Source organism: Hippopotamus amphibius, chromosome 7 (assembly GCF_030028045.1).
Source record: "Hippopotamus amphibius kiboko isolate mHipAmp2 chromosome 7, mHipAmp2.hap2, whole genome shotgun sequence".
NCBI classification, from domain to species: domain Eukaryota; kingdom Metazoa; phylum Chordata; class Mammalia; order Artiodactyla; family Hippopotamidae; genus Hippopotamus; species Hippopotamus amphibius.
The window spans coordinates 128,598,841-128,623,613 of NC_080192.1; the positions used below are offsets into that span (position 1 = coordinate 128,598,841).

General features: G+C 37.5%; 1 protein-coding gene and 1 pseudogene across 9 annotated transcripts in view; one reads left to right on the forward strand and one right to left on the reverse strand.

The window, feature by feature from the left end:
- Positions 1-4,364: 4,364 nt before the first annotated feature.
- Positions 4,365-24,773, reverse strand: part of HADHB (hydroxyacyl-CoA dehydrogenase trifunctional multienzyme complex subunit beta) — a 35,456-nt gene continuing 15,047 nt past the window's right edge. For 8 of the 9 annotated variants that reach the window (XM_057743543.1, XM_057743541.1, XM_057743544.1 and 5 more), the window contains 11 exons: positions 23,146-23,190; positions 17,693-17,792; positions 14,484-14,571; positions 13,159-13,346; positions 12,642-12,822; positions 11,615-11,736; positions 9,512-9,591; positions 9,386-9,433; positions 8,595-8,682; positions 8,190-8,264; positions 4,934-7,676 (listed from right to left, as the gene is read on the reverse strand). In XM_057743543.1, the coding sequence (XP_057599526.1) occupies positions 7,428-7,676; positions 8,190-8,264; positions 8,595-8,682; positions 9,386-9,433; positions 9,512-9,591; positions 11,615-11,736; positions 12,642-12,822; positions 13,159-13,346; positions 14,484-14,571; positions 17,693-17,792; positions 23,146-23,190 (1,264 nt within the window). In that variant the 3' untranslated portion in view covers positions 4,934-7,427. The other variant, XM_057743540.1, reaches the window with a different exon arrangement.
- LOC130856773 (uncharacterized) lies at positions 20,269-21,486 on the forward strand (annotated as a pseudogene).

Genomic DNA, 24,773 nt, shown 5'->3' on the forward strand with positions numbered 1-24,773 from the left:
AATTCTTCTCTCAGAAAGATGGAAGCAAAGAGACCATCAGAAGCAAAGAGCTGGGGGCAGGGGAGAGCAGTGGGGAGAGGGTGGGGGAGAAGTTGAGGAGCCAACATTTTGAAGTTTGAATGAAAGAAGGTGGGGGCAAATAAAGGCTCCACTCTCAGTTGCTTATTTGGTGGAACAGAGGGTCTAATGAAAGTTTTACAGGCGAAGAGATACACTTTAAGTTGGGATCTTTAAGAGAAACATAACCAGTTTAAGACTTTTAAAGAACAAACATCAAGGAGGCATCTATAATGACCGCAGCCAAGGATGATCTTTTGTAACAGTCATGCTGATGAAAATAACGTGGCTCTCTCTTATATGCATAAAATGTTTTGAAATAGTACACAACTTCAACCTGTGTGCTCCTCCCCAATCCAATTCCACTGACCGCCCGCCCCCCACGCCCACCTAGAGGTGACTTCTGTCCTGAATGTTCTCCCTTACTTAAAAAAAAATTTTTTTAAATGTGGTAAAATACACAGAAAATTTATCATTTTAACCATTTTTAAGTATGCAGTTCAGTGGCATTAAGTACATTCACATCATTGTGCAACCAATCTTCAGAATTCTTTCCATCTTTCAAAACAGAAACTCCGTACCCATTAAACCCTTCATCTCTCCTCACCCAAGGCCTAGCAACCACCATTCTACTGTCTTTATGAATTTGACTGTTTAAATACCTGGTACAAGTGGAATCATGCAGTGTTTGTCTTTTTGTGGCTGACTTGTTTCACTTAGCATAATATCCTCAAGGTTCATCCCCGCTGTAGCATGTGACAGGACTGCCTTCCTTTTTAAGGCTACATAGTATTCTATTGTATGTATATACACATTTTGTTTATCCCTTGGTCCATCAATGAACACTTGTCTCCAATTTTTAGTTACTGTGAATAATGCTGTTATGAACATGGGTGTATAAATATTTCTGAGACCCTGTCTTCAATTCTTTTGTATATATACTAGACCCGGAATTGCTGGATCATATGGTAATTCTACCTTTAGTTTTTTGAGGAACTGCTATACTATTTTCCTTAGCATCTGCACAACTTTAATTTCCATCAACAGTGCACAAAGGTTTCAAATTCCCCATAACCTCACCAACACTTCTTATTTTCAGGTTTTTTAATAGTAGCCATCCTGCTGGGTATGAAGCAGCAGCTCATTGTAGTTTTGATTTGTGCATTTCCCCAATAATTAGTGGTGAACATCTTTTCACCTGCTCATTGGTTATTGTATATCTTCTTTAGAGAAATGTCTATTCAAATTATTTGCTCATTTTTAAATTGGGCTGTTTTTCTAGCTGTTGAGATATAGTTCTTTATATATGCTGGATATTAACCCCTTATTGGATATGATTTAAATTTTCCCCCTTTCCATAGGTTGCCTTTTCATTGTGTCTTTTTTTTTATTATTTATTTATTGGCTGTGTTGGGTCTTCAGTGCTGCACACAGTCTCTCTCTAGTTGTGGAGAGCAGGGGCTACTCTTCGTTGCAGTGAGCAGGCTTCTCATTGTGGTAGCTTCTCTTGCTGGGGAGCACAGGCTCTAGGCACATAGGCTTCAGTTGTGGCACGTGGGCTCAGTAGTTGTGGCTCATGGGCTCTAGAGCACAGGCTCACTAGTTGTGGCACATGGGCTTACTTGCTTCTTGGCATATGGGATCTTCCCAGACCAGGGATTGAACCCATGACCCCTACACTGGCAGGTGGATTTTTAACCCCTGTGCCACCAGGGAAGTCCCTCACTGTGCCCACTGATGTACAAAAGTTTTCAATTTTTATGAACTCCATTTTTTTTTTCCTGTGCTTTTGGTGTCATATGTCCAAGAAATCATTGCCAATCCAATATTATGTAGGTTTCCCCGTTTCCTAAGAGTCTTATCATTTTAGCTCTTATGTTTAGGTCTTTAATCTGTTTTGAGTTAATTTTTGTATACAGTGTAAGGCAGGGGTCCAACTTCATTATTTTGCAACGTGGATATACAATTTTCCCAACACCATTTGTTGAAACGACAGTCCTTACCCCACTAAGTATTCTTGGCACTCTCCTCGAAAATAATTTCATCATATATATATATATATATATATGCGTTTTTATCTGGGCTCCTTTTTAAACTATTAAACTCCAGATTTCATTCAGATTTCACCATTTTTTTTATTAGTGTCCTTTTTCTGTTTCAGAATCCAACCCAGGATACTACATTACATTTAGTTGTCATGTCTCCTTAGCTTCCTCTGGTCTGTGACAGTTTCTCAGTATTCTTTTATTTTTCATGACCTTGATAGTTTTGAGTACCGGTCAAGTATTTTGTAGAATGTCCCTCAATTTAGTTTCTTCTGATATTTTCTCATGAATTGACTAACTTATGGGTGCTTGAACAACTAAGGAGAAGTGCCCTTTTGATTACATTAAAGCAGGAGGCCTGTGATACCCACACGACAGCACTGACATAACCTCGGTCACTCGGTTAAGCTGGTGTTTACAGGTTCCTCCACTGTAAGGTTGCTTTGTTTTCTGTCCTCATACTCTATTTCCTGGAGTTGAGTCACTAAGTCCAGCCCACACACAAGTGGGGAAGGGCATGCTCCACCTCCTGGAGCCTGGGGTCTACATGTTATTTGCAACTCTTCTGTAAGATTTCTCTTTTTTTCTTAACTGTTTAGGAAAGCATTTTCATCTCATATGGCGGCATCCTAGAAATGTTCTTAGTTTTGCTTGTTTCTGAAACTTTGCTGTGGATGAACATTCGTTATTTACAATATTTCGCTATTAAAGAGCGATGCTGCTATCAACGCTCTCGTACGTGTCTCCTGGTACTCATGTGCAAGCTTCTCCAGGAAATATACCTAAGAGTGGGAACCATATTCAAATGTACAGGATAATGCCAGACTGTTTTCCAAACCAGTTATATCAATTTACATTCTTACCAGCAGTGTATAAAAAGTTCCTACTGTTCCACATCCTCACTAATGCTTGGTATTCTCAGTCCTGTTCATTTTTGCCAGTCTAGTAGGTATAAAATAATACCTCATCATGATCTTAGTTTGGTTTTTGATTACTAATGAGCACGTTTTCATGTTTATTCTCCATTTGTATATTATTTTCTAAAAGAATACCTGTTAATATCTTTTGCCAATTTTCACCTCGTTATCTTTCTTCTTAGTGATTTACAGGAATTCTGTATACATCCTGGATCCTTTGTAAAACATATCTATATCATATATATCTTGTAAGATACCTCTCTATCATATGTATGATATGATAGAAATATACCTTTCTGAGATATGTATATGCACATCCTTTGTAAGTTGTATCTGTATCTTTACCACATTTGGAGCATGTCTTTCCACCCTATCATATAAAGAACAAACTTCTTATTTCAACATAGAACAATTTATAGATCTTTTCTTTTATGGTAACATTTTAAATGTCTTGTTTAAGAAATTTTCCCAACCTAAGGGTCATAGTGGTATTTTTTCCTAAATTTTAAAAAGATTTTTACCTTTTATATTTAACTTATCTAGAGTTAATACTTGTGATATGTAAATATAATGGTTTACAGTATTAAAAACTCACAGTAAGTAGAATTTACCAACGAAATCATGGGGAAATGATGCCGGGACTCTCAAACAACCTTCTGCTCCCTTGCCAAACCTGTCCCTGAACCAGAGGATGATTCTGACTGCCAGTAGCTTTCATAGACCTAAACAACATTCACATAAACGGCTGCAACTGAGACTTTTGCTTTTTCAAAGCACTAGCACACGTTATTTAATGCAGTTTGGTTGTCAAAAAACAGAAGAGTTTTAGTATGTTGACCAAATTTTAAAAATTTCTTTACACTTCATTAAACCTGGCAAACAGAAACATCTCTAAACAATGAAATTAATTTATTTCAATTGGGCAATGGGGAAAAAATGGTGTTATCCTAAAGCAGGACCTTCTTTATGTTCCTAGTGGCCTCATGGTTGACTAAAATGGTTAGAAGTTACAAATGAGGGACTTCCCTGGTGGCCCAGTGGTTAAGAGGCCAAGCTCCCAATGCAGGGGACCCAGGTTTGATTCCCTGGTCAGGAAACTAGATTCTACAAGCATATCACAACTAAGAGTTTACATGCCACAACTAAAGAGCCCGTGAGCTGCAACCAACAAGCCCACCTGTCACAACTAAGACCTGGCACAACCAAATAAATATTTTTTAAAAAATAAAAATAAAATGTGTTTTCTATTAAAAAAAAAAGTTACAAATGAGTAATCCAAGGCGAAATCTGTTCCTAAGGCAAGAGAAGCACCTTTTACCTCTAATAAAACAAGGCAAACAGTGCCCTAATATTTCTCTACTTTATTAAGGTTAACCAACATGGTATTTATATATCTAAATATTTACTGTAAATTTTCAGTGACATTTAGATTCTGAATTATCTTTCCATAATAAAGTTAACTTAGGCACACTGGTTTGTATTTTATAGAAAACATTTATCTTTAGGTCACAAATAGAAATGAGTCATAATTTGCAAATGTTACAAAGACGATTCCAAATCCCAGTTAACTTCTTTCCAAAACTGCAACCACTCATTCAGTCTTTAATGAAAACAGAGACCAAACACAATTGCTTAAACTTATCACTGTGAGAGATTCTGGTAACTAAGAAATCCCTGAAAGAGTAGTAAGCCGTGATTATTGGAAAGCTCGGAACACTGAAAAGGCTTAATTGCAAAGTATTTAACAGAAGGCCACAAATTTTGTTTTCCTAAGAGGAGCTAGGAACATAGATGTCATTGAGTAGTGCATTGAAATGGCATTGCCTAGGTGAAGTGTTGCACAGAAACTCCAGGTCACCTCCTCTTGATCTATTATTTTGGATAAGCTTCCACTATCATAGCATGGCCCTGTAAAAGAAAAAAAAGTTCAATTAGAACAATGAAAGGCAATGAATCCAGCCAGTATGGAGGCAGCAGAGAACAACAGGCTTTGGAATTTAATCCTATCTCTGCCATTCAAACATTGTGTGATCTTGGGAAAGTTATTAGCCATTCTGAACCTCGACTTCCTCTATAAAATGGGGCTCATGGTGCCCACTTCAAAGTGTTTTTATGAGCATTCAATTAGCGTACGTGTGTGTATACATATACACACATATATACACGTATACACATGAGTATCTGTCTATCTAGCACAGTCTGATTCCTCGTAAGATGCTCTGTAAGTGGTTGCTATTAAAATAAGCCATGGGGGCTTTTTTAGCTGTATAAAAATAAACATGATACAGTGAATACAACAACAGTTTTCTCTCTTCCAGATGAGAAAACTGAGGCTTTGAAAGGTTAAGTTACTCGTGCAAATTTACAAAGCTACTAAGTAACAGGGCCAGGACTTGAAACCAGATGATTCCTAAACTTGGTCTCTTCTGTACTACTCTATGCAGGTGCAGATGCTGATCTGAGGCCTCACAAAGGTAAAAAGGTAGAAAATTACTTCCCTAGCACTAGGCACAGTGCCGCATTCTAGTTACCTCCTTACTTTAAACCTAGTATAGAAATTTATGTTTTTATTAGTCTAAATCTTATCTGATAATCATAGCCATTCTATCTTTTGGACTGCCATCAAACTAGTTAACAGTCTAACTATGCTCCCTGCTTCTAGATTCAATTCAATCCCCACAAATATTTATTAAGCAACTATTATTTAGAAGGCACCAAGCTGAACGCTGTGTGGGTACAGTTTTGCTACATGGTCTCTATCTTCAATCTAGTATGCACTGTAGTTCAAAACAAACTCTTAAATGCCTTAAACAGGCACAAGCACACAAAAGAACATGGGTGGGAAGCGTTGACTGACTTGGGGTTGTCCTAGAAGGGCCCATAATAAGGTAGAATATTCCTTCTTCTGTTTTATTTAAACTGTGTTGTTTTCATGTTCCAAATCTTTTACACTGCTCTAGGTCAGTGGTTCTCAGCTGCATTGATTTTGCTCCCCACCCTCGCAGAGGACATTTAGCAATGTCTGGAGATATTTTTGGTTGTCCCAATTATGTGTGTATGGCGGGGTGTAGTGAGGGGGGTGGTTTGCTACTGGTGTCTAGCGGTAGAGACCACGTTAAATACCCTACAACACACAGCACAATCCCCCCACCCCCCAACAAAGAAGCATCTGGCCCAAAATGTTACTAGTGCTGAAGCTGAGAGATCCTGCTCTAGAGCCACAAAGATGGATTCCTCCTCTGATCTAATTACGTTTGTAGCATCATTTGGCTCTTGATAAAACAATGCCAAATTTAATCTAGTTTCTAAGATACAGCATCTCCTTCCTCACTTCCTCCTTCCTCACTGTAAACTTTTAGAGGAAAGCAATAATACTGGATATTATTCTTTGTTCATCCACAAAAGCATCTGGAATTGTGTTATTAATCCTCTATGTGCTAGATTAAAAAATGAGAGAGCAAACACTCAAAACCAAAGGACATTCACCTATGAGGACTACGCAATATGTACAGTGCTGTGCACTAGTTTTCCCCTCATTTAAATTTGGCATAGAAAGATAAGAGGGAAGGCTCCAGTCCTGACGGACCATGGTTTTCTGTAAAAGAAGTTACACAGATCAGAAAATACTGCTGATTGTGAAGTCTAAAATATTCCAACCTAAAAATAACTGACCCTTGCTTCTTCAAAGTCTCTGAGGAAAAGCCATAAATAAAGGCTTTTAAATGTAAGATGTTTATACTTTTACATATCTTACTCATCTTGGTCAGCAATAGACAGTTTCTGTTACCTGGAGAAAAATCAAATCTGTTTCCATCAGAGTTAAAAAAAAAAAAAAAAAGATTACAGCCAGCCTTTCCTTTTCGATTGTATCCCCACAGTGAAATGCTATAGCAGGTAGGAAGTTTCATCAACAACACAAGTAAAGCAGACAGAAAACAATCTGTATAAAAACATAATTTCCCTCAGCTAAATAGCAATAAGTTACCCAGAGGCAAATTAATTCTTCATTAAGGTACAGTTCAGTTCTCAAGAAAGACAGTTTTCCTCTTGGAGAGATTTTTTAGATAAGGTCTCATGGTGGCTAGACAAATGAATAAAATATTATTAAAGAAGAAAACGTATCAAAGTGTGAATAATAAGTGTCTGATGAGGGGATTACAAGTGATTCTAATTTTATTTCCTACACATTTTTTGTATTTTCCATAGTTTCCATAATGGGCATACATAACTTTTATAAACAAAAAATGTAAACATTATTTTAGGGAAAAAAATAACTTGGATTTAAATAGCTTCTTCCTTTCAAAGTAATATCAGAATTAAAGTTATACCCTCTCCACCCAAAAATGGGTTGCTTTTTTTCTGGTTGTCTGTCATCAGAAAAACTGTTCTAAGACTGTTTCAAATTAAGCTACATCAAACATTCTTGGGTGAGTTTGTTTTGTTTCCAAGGAAACGACTTTCCAGAAGCTCCTATGAAGCCTCTGTGACATACCTGCCCTCCAGCTGCACAGGCGGCAACTAAACCATACTGGCCTCCTTCCTTCCGTAATCTGTTGGCAGCTGCCATGACCAACCGACAGCCAGTGGCTCCAAACGGGTGCCCCAGGGACAGTGATCCACCCCAGACGTTAAATTTCTCCAAAGGAGGCGATCCAATCTGGCTCCCACAAAAACAGACACAAACATAAAGATGAGTTTACTTAAGAATCAGGCCAGGCTCTTAGTAACAGGAAGTAATAGCAATAGAGGGAAATAATTTAAGACACATCACAAATTATTTTACTGCAAAAGAAAGAAATTCTAAATCAATTCTGAAAGCCAAGGGCCCGTTTATTTTTCATCTAACATCAGAGTGGATGAACAAAAGATAACCGAAAATTTTGCTTTTATTTTTTCTAAAGAATTTCCAGGAGCTATTTTTCAACTAAGAAATAAATATATGTAATGAAACACAAAATTCTTCATAAGAAGCAGCAATTTTTCTCTTCATACTTTTATTAGCAGGTATTAAAGCTCCAAATACTAAAGTGCTTGGGAAATTCAAGCTTTTGTTTTTTAATCTCAGTTCCCCAACCAGGGATGGAACCCACACCCCCTGCAGTGGGATTGCGGAATCTTTAACCACTGGACCACCAGGGAAGTCCCTCAAGCTTTTTAACCAGAAACTTACCTTGGCTTTTCTACCCATGTAGTTTTGTGCAAACCAATCAGAATCCATGGCTTTGAAATTAGCCAAAATCTGACCCTAGAAAGGAAAATAACTCAATAAGGACTTTGCTAGTAATGTTCCTCGAGGCTTTCTTTGACACATGAGTTTGTCTAACTTTAAAGCTAAGCAAATCTTTAAATCAGTTCTCAGTGAGTATTTCCTAAAGAAACAATCTGGTACTTCTGCAGGGCCTCACAGAGGTAGCTTCCAAAGGCATGTTTTCCGGCACTGTGTGTGCAGCCCTGGATTCTGCCCCCTTGCCCTTCCTAGTAGTGTAAGTCAGTACCTCAAATATAAAGTTCCACTCTTATTTTATTCATATTAAATGATTATTGCCTTTTGATATGTGTCTTTAAAGTGACTTACTGAGAAAGCTTCATGGAATTCAAAAGCATCAATATCATTCAGTGTCAATCCTGCCTTTTCTAGAACTTTTGGAGTAGCGTATGTTGGTCTGAAAAGAAAAAAAAAGTGATATGACATTAAAACTTTAATTTTTAACCTGAGAGCTCTTTCATATTCCCCAAACTGAGTTTTACATAATTATTAGAATGTCCTCCACTCATTCACTGATTCTACTGTACAAATATTAAGTGTTGGTGATACAACACTGAAGTGAACAGACATGGCCTCTCCCCTTTGCACTTGATATTCTAGACTCAGAGAAACAGATAATAAGCAAGAAACAATAAAAGAGAAGGACAAATTAATAATGTGAAGGACAAATTAACAATGTGAAGAGCTAGAAGAACAGAGAGTTCAAAGGGCAGAGCATAACAAGGGACATGGCTAGGACATAACGGAGGCTAGTGAGGGTAGAGCCTTGTGAGGGAGGGAGAAGAGTCTAAACATTAGGAGGCTTTTATAAAAAGCTATTCTGAAGATTGTGTAGCAATATGAAAAAAATGCTTATGACATCTTAATGCAAAAAAGAATACAAAGTTGTACATATAAGTAGAAAAGTATATGAAAAAGTGGAAAAGAATCCAAAAATATAAAATGATAAAGCAACATAAAGGATTACTATTATTAAAAACAAAAAAACAAATCACAAACCAACTATGAACTCAGGGCTTAATATACTTTAAAATCTATGTAATAAACATGGGTAACCAAACATTTTTTATTATAATCCAAGGATATACATTGCTACCTACCCAAGTAAAAGCTGATCTTTTGGATCCTGAGACACGTATGTGAAATCCCTAGGTAAAAAATAGAGGGGTTAGCTTTAGTACTAAAATAAAGAAACCAGGGGCAATTTATTTGAACATCTACTTTACCTCAAATATGCCTTCGGCTTATAACCCATGGCCAGAGCTTTTTCCTCTGCCATAATCAGCACTGCAGATGCACCATCAGTCTGAAATGTTAACCGGAACAAAAATGTTAAATTCTGCACCCTGTCTGGAGGTCTTTCTTCAGCCATCTTCTATGCCCTGTTCCTAAATCTACCAACTAATGATACTTATACAGTGATTCTATATAACAAAACTTCTTCATTTTATCCATCATTAAGTCACAATTCAAACACACTGACCCATTTTTGGAGGATGAAGGTAGAAAATTCTATTCAAAAAGTACCGTAATTATCAAAATGGATGAGAACAGGTAACTCTAGAAGTACATATTCATACTAAACTAAAAGTTTTCTGCTTTGGGTGCAGAATATGAGGAATTTTATGAATTAAAACAATCTCGAAAAAAAAAACCCTCTTATTACTTATTTATTTTTACATTTTCTGGACTGTTTCTCAGCTATTTCCTGCCTGTGGCTTCTAGGTGATTTTCCTCTATAGACTCCATAACAAGCAAACCAATGGGAGAAGAAGAAATAGGTAGACAGCTGAGAGCATAAGAACGATGGTCTTCCCTCCCTGGACACACCCCACGGCTTTTTTCCAACTGACAACTGAGAAGTTGGGGGACAAAAAAGTACTACTCACAGAAGCTCTTTATCATTGCTTCAAAAGAAAGAGCTCAAAAGAGAAAAAATATCCAAAATTCCAAAGGAAAGGAAACTACTCTCTAGAGTGTGCAAAATGAAAACAATTTCTACCACATTAGACCATATTTTTATAACTCAGTAACTCTGAAGAGGCTATGTAGCCATTACCAATAAGTCTGGAAACAGATAATAACATCCCATTAATAATATATTCAGTGTGCAACTGTGCAAAATTGCAATGAATGTGGTGCATTAACAACATCTCTGAAAATCCATGTACCTCTGATGATTTATATTTCTGATATCTGATGAATAAACATGAATCTCTTACACACCCTACAAGTAATCAATGGGGTTCAGATCCACCAAGAGTGTAACCCATGCCTTATGGCCCTATCATCCAATTTGGTTTTGGAAATAATCACCTAATCAGTCCTTCACCACTCAGGCTTTACAGCGTGATACAACATCTTACTGGGACCACTTCAGGCATTCTTCCCTGAGCTCAAAAGCAAGCATTAAATCATCACTTACCAAGGTCAAATGTGCCTATGTTTCTAGACTGTATGTCTAGGTAGGGGAGTTATACTGTAAAAGAAACATTGACCAGATGAACTATATCCAGAAGACTACACCCAAGACGGTAGAAGGGAAACCACATCTCACAGGCAAAAGCAGAATCAACAGGGACATTTAATTGCGAAGGAGAAAAAAAACCCAAGAAGGGCATGAAGCCACCCGCATATAAAGTAACATAACAAAAAATGAGGGTAGATTTATTCCATGATGCTTATAGGAAAGTAATCTGGGGGTCAGCATAAAACATAATTTTCTAACAATCAGAGTTAGAAGTATCTTGTCACTCTCTCTGCCTACTTTCCAAATCTTATACAACCCCCTAAATTCATAACTTAGTTCCAACCAAGCTTTTCTCCAAAGAGGCCCTTGCTCTCATAACTCCCAATTTGGTATTTACTGTTCCCTTTGCCTAGAATGCCTTTTACACACTTCTTGAATTGGCTTGTATTCTTCCTTCAAGATTCACTGATCAAGGGTTACCCCCTCTAAGAAGCCTCTCTGACTCACCCATCTATGTATCTTCTCCAAGAGCCCACGCTTATAGTCATCACAGCACTTTCTCACTACAATACAATGAACTGTTCTTTTTATCTCCAGTGCCTGGCACAGGTGGTCAAAGTTTTTTGACTGCTGAAGTGCCTGAAGAGAACAGCTTTTTTGTATCAGAATGGTGACTCGGTCAGGTGACTTCTATGGCTTTAAAAACTATGATTCTATTTTAACATTATCTTTGTAATGGGTAAGTATATTTTTAAGTCTCTATTCATAACACACACAAATACACCTATTTTAGGCTTTTCTATTAAGAGTACACACATATAAAAGATCCCTAGTAAACACATCTAGTGCACATAGTCACCAGGAAAGAAGAATTTGCAGCTGTCACTGTGCCATAGGGCTTGATGAATGCGGGCTTCAGTTTGGCCATCTGCTCCAGAGAGGAAGGACGAATGCCATTATCTTGAGTAACTATATCTCTTCCTATAAAAATATGAAGTTTTTAACTCTAACGATGAACAAGCATTATATATCTTCTCCAGAGAAATATGCTTTAAAAATTATAAGAACAAATAAAATGTAAACCATATTTATTCATTAAAAAGAAAGCCTTTTATAGTTACCAAGATATTACCAAATTTGAAAGTAAATTCTTAAGACATTTGGGAAATAATCCAAACAACTTAACATTAAAAAGGATACCCTATTTTCTTAAGATATTCATTCACATTTGGCTCTTCTATGCAGAAGACATACGAATGAAGAATTTTAAAAACAGGCGTGCCGTGCACATAAGAACTAAAATACACCTGCAAGGTCTAAAGAAGACTTATAAAAACTTCTCTTTTTAAAATGTTTCCATATCTTTTTAAAATGTTACAACAAAAATTGAAACTTGAGCCCATGTTTAAGAATAAAGGCTGAGTATTTTAGAAAGAGAACCAACATATTTACTGGAACATCACTTGGGGTTTTTGGAGTTTTAGAAGAAATTCAGAACTCCCTAACAAATATCAAGAAGCACTCTCCTGGGACTTCCCTGGTGGCGCAATGGTTAAGAATCTGCCTGCCAATGCAGGGGACACAGGTTCAATCTTTGGTCCGGGAAGATACCACATGCCATGGAGCAACTAAACCCGTGAGCCACAACTATGAGCCCACATGCTGCAATTACTGAAGCCTGCACACCTAGAGCCCGTGCTCCTGCAACAAGAGAAGCCACCACAATGAGAAGCCCGCACACCTCAATGAAGAGTAACCCCCACTCTCTGCAAATAAAGTCCGCACACAGCAACGAAGACCAAACACAGCCAAACAAACAAATAAATTAAATTAAATTAAAAAAAAAAGAAGCACTCTCCTTTACTAAGTTGAGCAAACTATTTTACCTGGTACTTTGAAGGGCATAATATCAGAAAGGAGTCCTTCATCCTGTGCCTTTCTGGCCAGGCTGTGTGAGCGCAGAGAGTACTCATCCTGTTCCAGCCGAGAAACAGCAAAGGCAGCAGCCAGTCGGTCTGCAGAGTGGCCCATGGTCTCATTGGTGGAGAACTCGGCCACTGCAGGAACCTGGGAAAGGAGATATTCAGGACCAGGTATGCTTTTAACAGGTGCTATACCACACCTAGGGTTAGCTGGGAAAGTTAAAGTCTACTATCAATCAAGACCAAGATAAGGGAAGTTCTTTGTGAGCAGGGCATCTCTAAAAAGGGCTTACAAATTCAAATCTTCTAACCACTATTTTTTTTTTCCATTTTGACCAAATAATTAACCTTTCCCTGTAATTAACAGAATCTGAAACTATTAGATTATAACTGAATCCATGCTGTCTTAACCTAATTCTAAATCTCTGCAGTGGGATGCTTTGGCAACACAAGTCTTTATGTAAGCATTCACAAGTCTTACCTCAGGTGACAGGAAATTCAATCTGAATTTAGAGATTAAGGATAGTCGCTGACCCAGAGTCTTGGCCTTGTTGAGATCCAGCATCATCTTCCTCATTTTCCTTGAATGGCGAATAGGGATGTCGGACATTAACTCTACACCACCTGCCACGACCACATCACACTGGCCAGAAGCAATTAAGCCGACAGCTACAGGACACAAGGCGTATGTACATGAGCAACTGTTGCATAAATTGACAGCCCGTTGGTAATTTAAGCTTTTGTCCATTTTTTTTAAGTTTAGGCTTCTTGATTTAAAAATTGTACAATAGTTATTAGCATCCTACATGTGTAATTAAGGTTTTGATCTTCTCAGAGGGATTAGCATAAGTTTTTTAAATGACTAAAAATACACTCAAAGCACTAGAGAAAAACAAGTCTCATTCAGGCTATAAAGACATCAACTTCTAGAAGCATCCACGGGACCAACTCTCAAACAAATCATATTCTAAACCGGAACTTTTGGTATATTTTATATGCTCACAGCTTTGGTTTCCATGACTTTTTTCCTATAAAGAGAACTTCAATTTCTACTACAAGCTAGAGAAATTCTGGCTTTTAGATGTAAGACAGCCCCCTTCCCTCTTTATGGCCACTGGCAAGTATTGTGTTGCTCTACCTGGAAGTGGTCAAATGCTGCATGGAGTGGAGAATGCCCCCATCCTGGCCTCTGGCCTCATTCCCTGCCACCCCTGAGGTGGGCTGGCCGACCTGGCCTTGATGTCGCTAGGAGAGCACATGATTACTTTATCTTCCAGGTTTCCCGTCTTTTTACAATAAGGCTTGATACTACAAATATTCCACAGATTTGCTAAGTTTTTAAGGAGAATTTGTAACTAATTACAAAAATGCCAAGACGTGGGGGAAAAAAGTAGAGGAAAGAGTTGTATCATTTAAAGCAGTGATTTATCACTCTGATGATGGTGGAGGGAAGAAAGGCCACAATCTTCATAGGGGAATATCATATTAGAATCACCTAACTTTAAAACCTAGCAGGTGCTAAACTCCTCATGCCTCAAATCCAGAAGTATCCCTCCAGCTCATAATCCCTGAGACAGCCAGCCACACCACTGATGGAGAAAGTACACGCACGGCTGTGGATCTAAGGTAGGGAGGGCAAGAAAAAGGTTGAGAACTACTGTCAGCAGTCAAAAAATTTAAATGTTACCTTATTTCTTGAAACATACAAATTCAGAGATCATTCATCTCTGTTAAGAGTAGTTTTTAATAATCATATAAAAGACAAAGGAGAACCAACATGTACCTTCTGCTGTCAATAAAACATACCTGTGGTCATGGCTTGGTTGGAAGAGATGCAAGCCATGGTGACAGTGTGAGCAGGAGTCTTGTCAGAGAAGCCAGCTCCGAGGGCAGCCTTCAGGAAATACAGTGAATGAAATGATCACTTATAAAGGCAGTGCTACATGTAAATGGTGCTTTAAGCAATACTTCATTATATGGTAAATTGGGAAAGGATTTGAGTTTAATAATCCCAAATAATATTTAAAATAAAACTAAGCCCATCACAGAAGTGGTTTTCTAATTTTTCACCTAGCCATTAATTGACAAGAACTCTGCCAGATTCCTTGAGGCTGTTTTCCAGTGTGGTATACCAGCCTACAGCACTCTTGCTGCTCACCTAATTTCTTAGCGATGCTTTTCTCAGAGTTTTTAAGGACATTAATATATAATTTGATTTTAACTTGTTTAAAATTTCAAATAAAACTAAAGTAAATCTGCTACATACAGTTGATGGAATGATGAAATATATCATGGGGTTGCGTTCTCATGACCTGTGCTCCTGCAGTTATAAGGCCTAGTAGTAAAGCAAAGTCATCAAACATGAAAATAATTTCTGAAGAACTGACCGCTCACGAACAGATTCCCACGCAGGGCCCAGGGTGCTCTACACTCGTCTCTACTTTCTCTGACTGCCTGATACTTCAGATGGCACACCACAGATCCAATGCAAAGTCAAATTGGAAAACATACCAAATATGCAAGAATTCCAGCTGATGAAAGAAATTTTGGAAAACTACCTGAGCCACAAGTGAGCCTCTGACAAATAAGGGTTAGACCAGTTAACAACTGAAAACGAGAAAACTGGTCAGGATGATGACATGAGAGGTGCTTCAAAACAGAATAATTTGAGAGGCCTTGAGAAAAACTGAGGCCCTCCATTAACCTTGCAAAAATGGAAATGTGGACATCTATTATTTCATTATACTGTATCTATCATTTCATTGTACTGTATCTATTATTTCATTATACTGTATCTATTATTTCATTATACTGTATCTATTATTTCATTATACTATATCTATTGAATAAATTATGCTGCCAAAAAAGCAATGAACTAATGCATAGGTGCAAAAATAAAATACTTATTTTTATAATATTAGAGTTTCACTTTAAAAACAAAGCTCTCAACACCTCATCTCCCCCCCCACCACCATTTACTATGAAGTTATAAGAAATACAAGATTTCCTACAATTAGGTAAGGTTAACATGTTTCCAAAGCTGAGATGAAAGGGTTCTGTTTCTTAACTGATTTTTAACTTTATCCTTACACTACCTATACTATTTACCATATTTACCACTATTCACCATAATCTATAGAGACAGAAACGTGGTACAGTAGTGTGCATACAGCATGACCTTACTCTGGTTTTTCCAGCGAGGCCTGATACTAACTGCCCAACACTTTGCTGAAAACTACCCACTGGCAACTGCACATCAGCCTCTCAATGTAAATCAATCCAAAAAGGAAAAGAGAGGCAAGTCTCCAAGGGGAAAGGGAGGAGAGCTTCCCAGTGGGGCAAATGTAAAGGGCACTCAGGTTGTAACGGCCTGATCCTCACGCAGTCCTTTCTAGCATGTGTCACAGCCTTGGCCGCAGCTGACTCTCAAAACTGAAGGAATTTTAAATAGGAACCTTGTCTACTTGCTTCTTTTTAAAGTTTGACTAGCTCTCAAGGCAAGCTTAGACTCTAGATAGTACAATGAGGGGAAGGGAGGAAGCCACCTCTTAGTTAAGTTGGAGAGCAGGGAAATACGCTTAGGCCTTTCAGTAAAGTCAGGTTCACGGGAACTGAGCATTAGAAGCCTTTCAGGATTTCATTACTACATTATTACTACAGAAAACAGGTTCTTAAAGTTTTCTAGCTGGAAGTCACAGTAGCCTTTAGGTTACAAAACAACTTTAGAGAGACATTCTTTTAACACACATCCCCTGAATTTAGCCTTTAGTATTAATATAGGCCAGGAAGAGGGAATCTACCACATGTCAATCAATAGCTGACATTTGCTTATGGATATAAAATTTCAAAAAAAAAAATTAGGAAAAAAAATTATGGCTTTAGTGTTGGGATAGAATAGAAATATACAGGAAACTGAAACAGATTTAATATTTACTTTTTAAGTGCTCTTATAAGAGTCCCTTTGTTTTTTTCAGAATATAAAAGTTGAAAATGTATTATGAATAGCTTCATGTATACTCATGAAATTATCATATCTGATACATTTAGAAGTGTGAAGGTCCAGGGAAAAACAAAAAAAATCAGGAGGGGAAAAAAACCTCTTCCTGTTCTTAATTCTTTCTTGCTTCCCTTACAATACACAGTAGCTGATTATTGTGGATTTCTACAACACCAGGCCTTCAGCAGCTTTAACATTTACTGACAAGTAAAAAGGTGGGACAAAACTATACTTTCAGTCCTGCTCACCTACCCTTCTCTTGGCCGACAGTGGTGAAAGTTACTGCCCTTCCAACTATACTGAACACAATAAAGGGCAAGCACAAACTAGAAATAAAGAAAATGCTTACCACACTGAAAGGTGCTCTGGAGCCAACTTTATCCAAATAGCCACTTTCATATTGAAACAAAGCCCAGAAAATGTCTTTGGACTATTCATTATGAAATGCCTGTAGGACATGTCACAGAAGTTCCAAGGCCAGTCATTAACTCGGTTGCCCAATAAACACTACACTGGAGTTTTGCCAACTAGGGCAAAAGTAAACTCCTGTGAAATAGTTTAAAAAAAAACCTGCCCTATGTGTCATCTGTCAAAGGGAACAAATGAATAAGCAAGGCTACCTCTAACAAAAACCATGTTATGAATAAGTTCTTTGCAAAATGCTGAAATTTTAAGTTAATTAGAGGCCACAATATTTAGCATTACGAAAAGTCACATCAGCCATCCTTTGCCATAATCTCTATCTTCCTAAGAGAAAAACAAACTAATGTCCCAAACCAGCTCAAATAACTGAACTGATGTATTGTACAGTATAAGTATATACAAGTATAAATGTATATCATTTGATTTATACTATAATTCTTTTAAAATATGAAATAATTCAAATAAATAAAATCACATTTTAAGTCAAATATAACTTTAATGATTTTTAATAACTTTTAAAGAGTAAATTCTATTAATTAAAATTCAAATTGATTCTATCAATTTCTTTAAACAATATAAAGTTTGTTTTACTCACCTCTCTAGCCACATTGCTTGTTTTCACTTCCTGCATAACGGTCCCAAAGATGACATAATCAACAACATCCTTTGGGACGCTGGTCCGATGCAACAAACCCCTGCCAGCAGATGTCCAAGGTAAAGAAACATTTCATACATTCAAGACAGTGCCATAGATTATCACATAAAACACTACAGTTAACTTTAGTTAAAAGGTTAACTTTGAAAAAAAAAAAAAAGTTACCTTTGAATTTAAGAGTAGAGACTGTATCTTTTCCCTAATTTGACAAGCATGTGGCACCTTATCAAAGAAATTAAAGCCTGATATAAAAAAGTCAACCTTTGATGCTCAATTGGCAATGAGAAGTTAAATGGAAAGAATCAAAAAGAATGTGAAATACAGACTATAAAAATTCTGAGTCACTGTGTTGTACCCCTGAAACTAATATAAGATTGTAAATCAACTATACCCTGATAAAAAAAAGAAAAAAATAATTTGAAATAGGATAAAAAAGATACATAAACCAAAGTTTTCAGTCAAAAAGAAAAGAGAAACAAATAGAAAATTAAAGAGATGAAGTAAAAACCCAGTTACGTTAAATTGAAACTTGAAATATCAATATGCACACATAATTTAAATAACATACATTTTTCTAGTTCTGCTCACTGATAGAGACTATACGCAATAACACTCCAGTAGGAATGAGCACATCTTGAACTCAGACTTGGTTTCTAAATGCCATTTATTAGTAAAGGAATTTACTTTTTAAAAAATGACTGAGGCCAGGTCTAAAGGCAGGAAAAGTACAAAGTGACCCTTTCTGATCTTTTTTGTGCTGAAAGTAAGAAAGTAATCAAAGATTAATGGGACTGTAACAAAAAACAGGAACAAGGGTGTATACATTTGTCAAAACTCATCAAACTATATACTTACAAATCTGTGCATTTTATTGTATGAAAATTATGCTCAAAAAACAATATTATACTAAAAAACAAAAGGGCCATAGGAGCCAACTTGAAGGAACTCCCACAGATAAACTATGGGATAATCTGAGCTTCAAAAAGAATAGTGACCAAGCTTGACTTTAACACAATTAATAAATAAAAATTCATAAGTCTACATCATTAAAAAAAAAAAAAAGGAAAGCTGCTCTTTATAGAAAAATACCAGCTAATAAATATAGAAGGAAAAAAAGAATAAGCCAACTCATAATTCTGTAATCTCTAACGTAAAAACTAATTCAGGCAAAAATCACTGAATGCTAAAACCATTTGGTCAAAGGTTGTTGCTGAACAAGAGGTTTGCATGATGTTAAGATATCACTTTAAAGATGACTTACTAATTGCAAAGGAAAAAAACGCACCTTTATAATCAAAAGATCTAGTAGTCTGACCACCATGACCAAATGGTTAGATTTAACATTACACATCATGTGCCTCTTGACATGATGCAATACCCATGCACTTTACCTATGAAGCCTTCTTACCAAAAAATGTTTAACCTGAATCTAATCAAGCTTAGTGATCTAACTTCCAGTTTACAGCAAACTCACAGAGGAAAGTTAAATATTACTATGAAGAAATATCCAGAATGTGGGACATTCTACAGGACAGCTGGCCTGGACTTTTCAAAAAGTCACTGTCATGAGGGGTGCGTAGGGGCGATGTCCTAAATTAAAAGAGACTAAAGAGACACACTTTTGTAACATGAATTTTGACCAGGTCCTGGTTTGGGAAAAAACACAAAACAAAACAAACAATTAAAAGAAAAGACATTCTTGGAACAAGTGAGGCGGGGGTTGACTATGAACTAGATATTAGAAATTATCACAGAATCACTGTTATCTTAGCTATGGTAATGGTATTGTGGATAACAGAGCAAGTCCTCATTCTTAGGAATATTTCGGTATTAGCTGAAGTATTTAGGACTGAAGTATCAAGATGACTGAAACTTACTGTCAAGTGCTTTAAACCATATAGATATAGAAAATATGGCAAAATAATAACAATTATTGAAGCTAAGTGAGGGGTATTTAGGTGTTCACTTTCAATTTTATTGTAGAGTTGACATTTTTTAAAACAAAAAGTTGAGAAAAAACTTGTCAATCTCCAGCCTGGGACCATAATCAGAAATAACACCATTATTAGAAATAAAAAAAGTATGCAGGCTTCAGGGAAAATATAATTTTTATCTTTTACATGCTGAGCTTGAGGTGCCTAAGAAAAAAGGTCAAATTTAGAGATTTGGGAGACCTCTATATAAAAAAACAAAGACTAAGTAGCTGAGATTTTTAGGGAAAAGCACGCATACACAGAAATGCAAAGCTCTAAGGACTGAGACTGATAAAATACTTTTGAAAAAGAGATAGAGGAAGGGATCCAGTTTTTTTCAGAAGCAGAGAAGAATCAGTCAGAATATGGAAGGCAAACGAAAAAGGCATAAATAACATTAAGAAGTCAAAGGAAGACAGTTTGAAGAACAGCTGACAGTGTCAAATGAACACAAAGTCACTGAGATCTGAGAAAAGACTAGTACTTTAGTGATCACGAAGTCATTATTAACAGAAGCTTCCAGAGCATAGTTATTATAGAGCAATGGGAATAATTAGAAGCAATTATTATGGAATTAAGAAGAACACGCTGGCCGGCAGTGGTGCACACTCATGTACACACGCTTCGGCCACAGTGGTGGTGGCCCTGGCTCAGAGCCCGGCCGCCGGGGACCCCAAAGTACTGCTCCTGTCCAGCCAGCCTGCTGCCGCCGGAGCCCCAGCTGGCCGGGCTCTGCCAGTCATGGTGCCGGGCCAGCAAGGGACCAGCCTGGAGGTGGCAAGAGGGGGGGCCTCCCCAGGTGCGCAAGCAACAGCCAACACCTCATGTACCTGAGTCCCGAGGAGAAGGCGCTGCAGAGGAAACTGAAAAACAGAGCAGCAGCTCAGACTGCCAGAGACCAAAAGAAAGCTCGAATGGGTGAGCTGGAGCAACAAGTGGTAGATTTGGAAGAAGAGAACCAAAAACTTTTCTTAGAAAATCAGCTTTTACGAGAGAAAACTCATGGCCCTGTAGTTGAGAACCAGGAGTTAAGCCAGCGCTTAGGGATGGATGCCCTAGTGACTGAAGAGGAGGCGGAGACCAGGGGAAATGGAGCAGGGCCAGTGCCGGGTGTGCTGAGTCTGCAGCAGGTGCAGGCCCAGTTGTCACCCCTCCAGAACATCTCCCCATAGATTCTGATGGTGTTGACTCTTCAGACTCTGAGTCTGATATCCTGTTGGGCATTCTGGTCAACTGGGACCCAGTCGTGTTCCTCAAATGTCCTTCCCCTGAGTCTACCAGACTGGAGCAATTCCCAGAAGTTGACCCAGAAGGACACAGTTCCTTACCAGCCTCCCCTTCTCCATCCCTGGGAACGTCATCAGCCAACCTGGAAGCCATTAATAAACTGATTCGTTTTGACCACGTATATACAAAGACCAGAGTCTTAGAGATACCCTCTGAGACAGAGAGCCAAGCTAATGTGATAGAGAAAATTGAGGAAGCACCTTCCAGTCCCTCAGAGAAAGGTCACCCTGAATTCACTGTCTCAGTGAAGAAAGAACTCATAGAAGATGACTTCATTCCAGAGCTGGGTATCTCAGATCTGCTTTCAACCAGCCGCTGCCTGAAGTCATCTTTCTGCCTACTGGATGCTTACAGTGACTGTAGCTATGAGGATTTCCCTTCTCCCTTGAGTGACATGTCCTCTCTGCTTGTTGTAGACCATTCTTGGGAGGACACTTTTGCCATGAACTCTTTCCCCAGCTGATTAATGTCTAAGGAGTGATCCAATACTGATGCCCTTTTCTTGACTATTACACTGCCTGGAGGACAGCACAGAAGCCTGTGCTTCATTCAAAAAGCCGAAGTAGAGGGTGTATGGTCCTAGAGAATTCCTCTGAAGTATCTGTTCAAACCTCACAGGTCACCCCAAGTATTGTCTTTTGACATTTAGCAGTCCAGGGTACGGAGATATATTACTGTAATCCAGAATTACAGATTCTGAGGTTGTACCTTTAGCTTGAGGGCAGTGGTTTGCCCTAAAGTACTTAGGTAAGGGTCACTGGAAAAGAGTCTTAGACACAGAATTAATGAATGGCCCTTTATCATTTCTCTTTGCCCTTCTCGGCATCCCAGGCTTGCCTCCGATTTTAGGTCCTTTAGTTTGCTTCTGCAAGCAGAGAGAACCCCTACCTGAGGGAGTTCCTTTTCCCTCATGTACAGTTCAAGTAAAGATTAAGGATCTTTTGTAAAATAGAAATTTACTATGTAAATGCTTGATGGAATCTTTCCCTGCTAGTGTAACTTTTGGAAAGTGCTTTCTCCATTTATTTAAAACTACCTGTGTAATTAAAAAGTACAATGCAAAAAAACAAACAAACAAATAAACCAAAAAGAAGAATAAATGGATAGTAAGAAAGAGAAGCAATTGCTGCTCTCATTCATTCTTAAAGTCTGGCAGGAAGAGAACAAACAGAACAAATATGGGAAGAAAGATGCAAAGAAGGGTTTTTTCAAATTACAAAAGACCTGCAGCTGGTTGAAGACACAAAGGCAAAGCATCAACGAATGGTAATGCCTTACATGTCAACTCCCATCAAATTATTCTCAATCTCATGTAACCACATCTAATTTTACATTTTTATTTGGTTTGCACAGCAATCTTCTGGTCTCATTCTAGGCTTCTTTCTAGATAAATACACTACACCCACACCTCCACCCCACCAGAGATCCCAAAATCCGAGGATGCTCATGTCCCTTAAATATTAATAAAATGGCAGAGTACAGTTGGTCCTCTGTATACACAGGTTCTACATCTGTATTTGCATTATTTGTTCAGCTATCTTCATACAGTAATGAAGTTTCTGAGATAATCATCAAATATATTTATTATATTTAGCCTGATCAACCTAGTCCTACACTGTTTATAACCTTTAGCTAGCTACAATACTCATTAAAGAATACTGTCATGCCAAGAGATCATCAAGCCTGCAAAATAAAGATCACTGACAGGGGACTACCCTGGTGGTCCAGTAGCTGACACTTCAGCTTCCAATGCAGGGGGGTGCAGGTTTAACCCCTGGTTGGGGAGCTAAGATCCCACATGCCTCATGGCCAAAAAACCAAAACATAAAACAGAAGCAATATTGTAACAAATTCAATAAAGACTTTAAAAATGGTCCACATCAAAAAATAAAATCTTAAAAAAAAAAAAAAAAGATCCCTGACATTCACCAGCTACTTGAATTTGTGTAGCCCATATGGCTACAATGAAGAATAAATGAATCTTATAAAATCTAATAAGTGTTCTTTCTCACCACACAAAAGTTAACATATCTTAGAAATGTAAATTCTATTACACGTGTTATTTCAAGTGTAAAAACTGGAGAAAAGTGCTTTTAATGAAATAAGAACTAAAATGAAACTGCATTTACTTACGAAAGTGCTGTTCTAGCCAAATCATGTGGCATCAGGTCTTTATATCTGGGGAAAGAAAAGAAATAATTTAAACCAAAAGCCTAGAGCTTCAATAAAAAATGTTTTTAATTCTATTTGAAATACCTAAAGAAATCATCTAACAACATGCTGCTATACATGCACTTAACATCATTCCAAATGAAGAAATAGTGTGACTTTGCTATTTGTCATCCTTAAAATCTGGCAAGCCTTGACTCCTTTCGAGCTAAATTAAGAACTGAACAAGAATCTTGCCCACTATCTCACTGTTCAGCATGACATATGTTAAATACTCCTTGAAACTAAACCCCACCTTTTAACTTTTCCTTTATTTTTAAAAAATTCATTTCTTATTGAATATTTTGTGGTGTCTAAAGGGACATGAGGGATATATTAGGACTTTTTAAGAAAATTTTGTTCTGAAGTAATTTGATGTTTACAAAGAACTGGAAAGATAGAACAGAGTTCCTGTGTTCCCTTTACCCCGCTTCCTCTAACGCTCATCTTATATAACCATGATGCACTTGTCAAAACCAAGAAATTAATACTGGCACTATACTATTCACTAAGCTACTAACTTTATCTGGACCTCATCAGTTTTTCCACTAATGTCCTTTTACTGGTCTCTTTCAGGATCCAATCCACGTATTTAGTTGTCAAGCTTCCTTACTCTCCTCCAACCTGTGACAGTTTCTCAGTCCTTCCTTGTCTTTCTTGACCTTGACACTTGAAAGACTGGGGTTATGGATTTGAGTGAAGAGTATCACAGAGGTAAAGTGCCCTTCCCACTGCTTCTTATCAGAGTGTACATAACAGCAACACGACTTGTTACTGGTGATGTTAATTTGATCACTTGGTTGAAGTAGTGTCTGCCAGTTTTCTTCACTACTTTTCCCTTTCTGAACTCAATTTTCTAGAAGTGAGTCACTACTCTGGCCCTTACTCAAGGGGCGAAGAATTAAGCTCCACTTCCTAGTGGAAAAAGTAACAAAGAATTTAAGAACACATGTTAAAATCATCACAGTAGTTAATAAATATTTGTGGGGAGAGAGTTTGAGGCTATGCAAGTGTCCTGTTTCTTCTTAACATTTCTGACTCACTAATTTTAGCATTCATTCGTAGATCCTGGTTGCAGGATCATTCCTGTGGCATTTTCGTGGTGATTTATTTATTTTCCTCATTCCTTCTGTATTTATTAACTGAAATTCTTCTTTAAGAAAGATTTGTCCTTTCTCTTTTATTTCTTTACTTAATCGTTTATTATATCAGATTGGACTCATAGATATCTAATGTGTTCTGTGGGTTTCGGTATAATACTACCATAATTTATCTTATTAATCAAATTGTTCCAGTTTTTGTCATTGGAAGTTATCTTAGGTTGGTCCTGTGTCCTTTTGACATGCCTGATTTTTTTTTAAGCACTTCTTTATTTCTGTCACTACAAAATGCTCCAGGCACATCTTGTATTTCTTTTCACCCAGCCCTAGTCATTCTTCTAGAAAGCTTGGTTCCTTCTACTGAAGAATGGATATTTTGTGCGAACTCTGTTTTTTGGGTTTTGTTTTTAATTTATTTATTTGTTTGTTTGTCTGTTTATGGCTGTGTTGGGT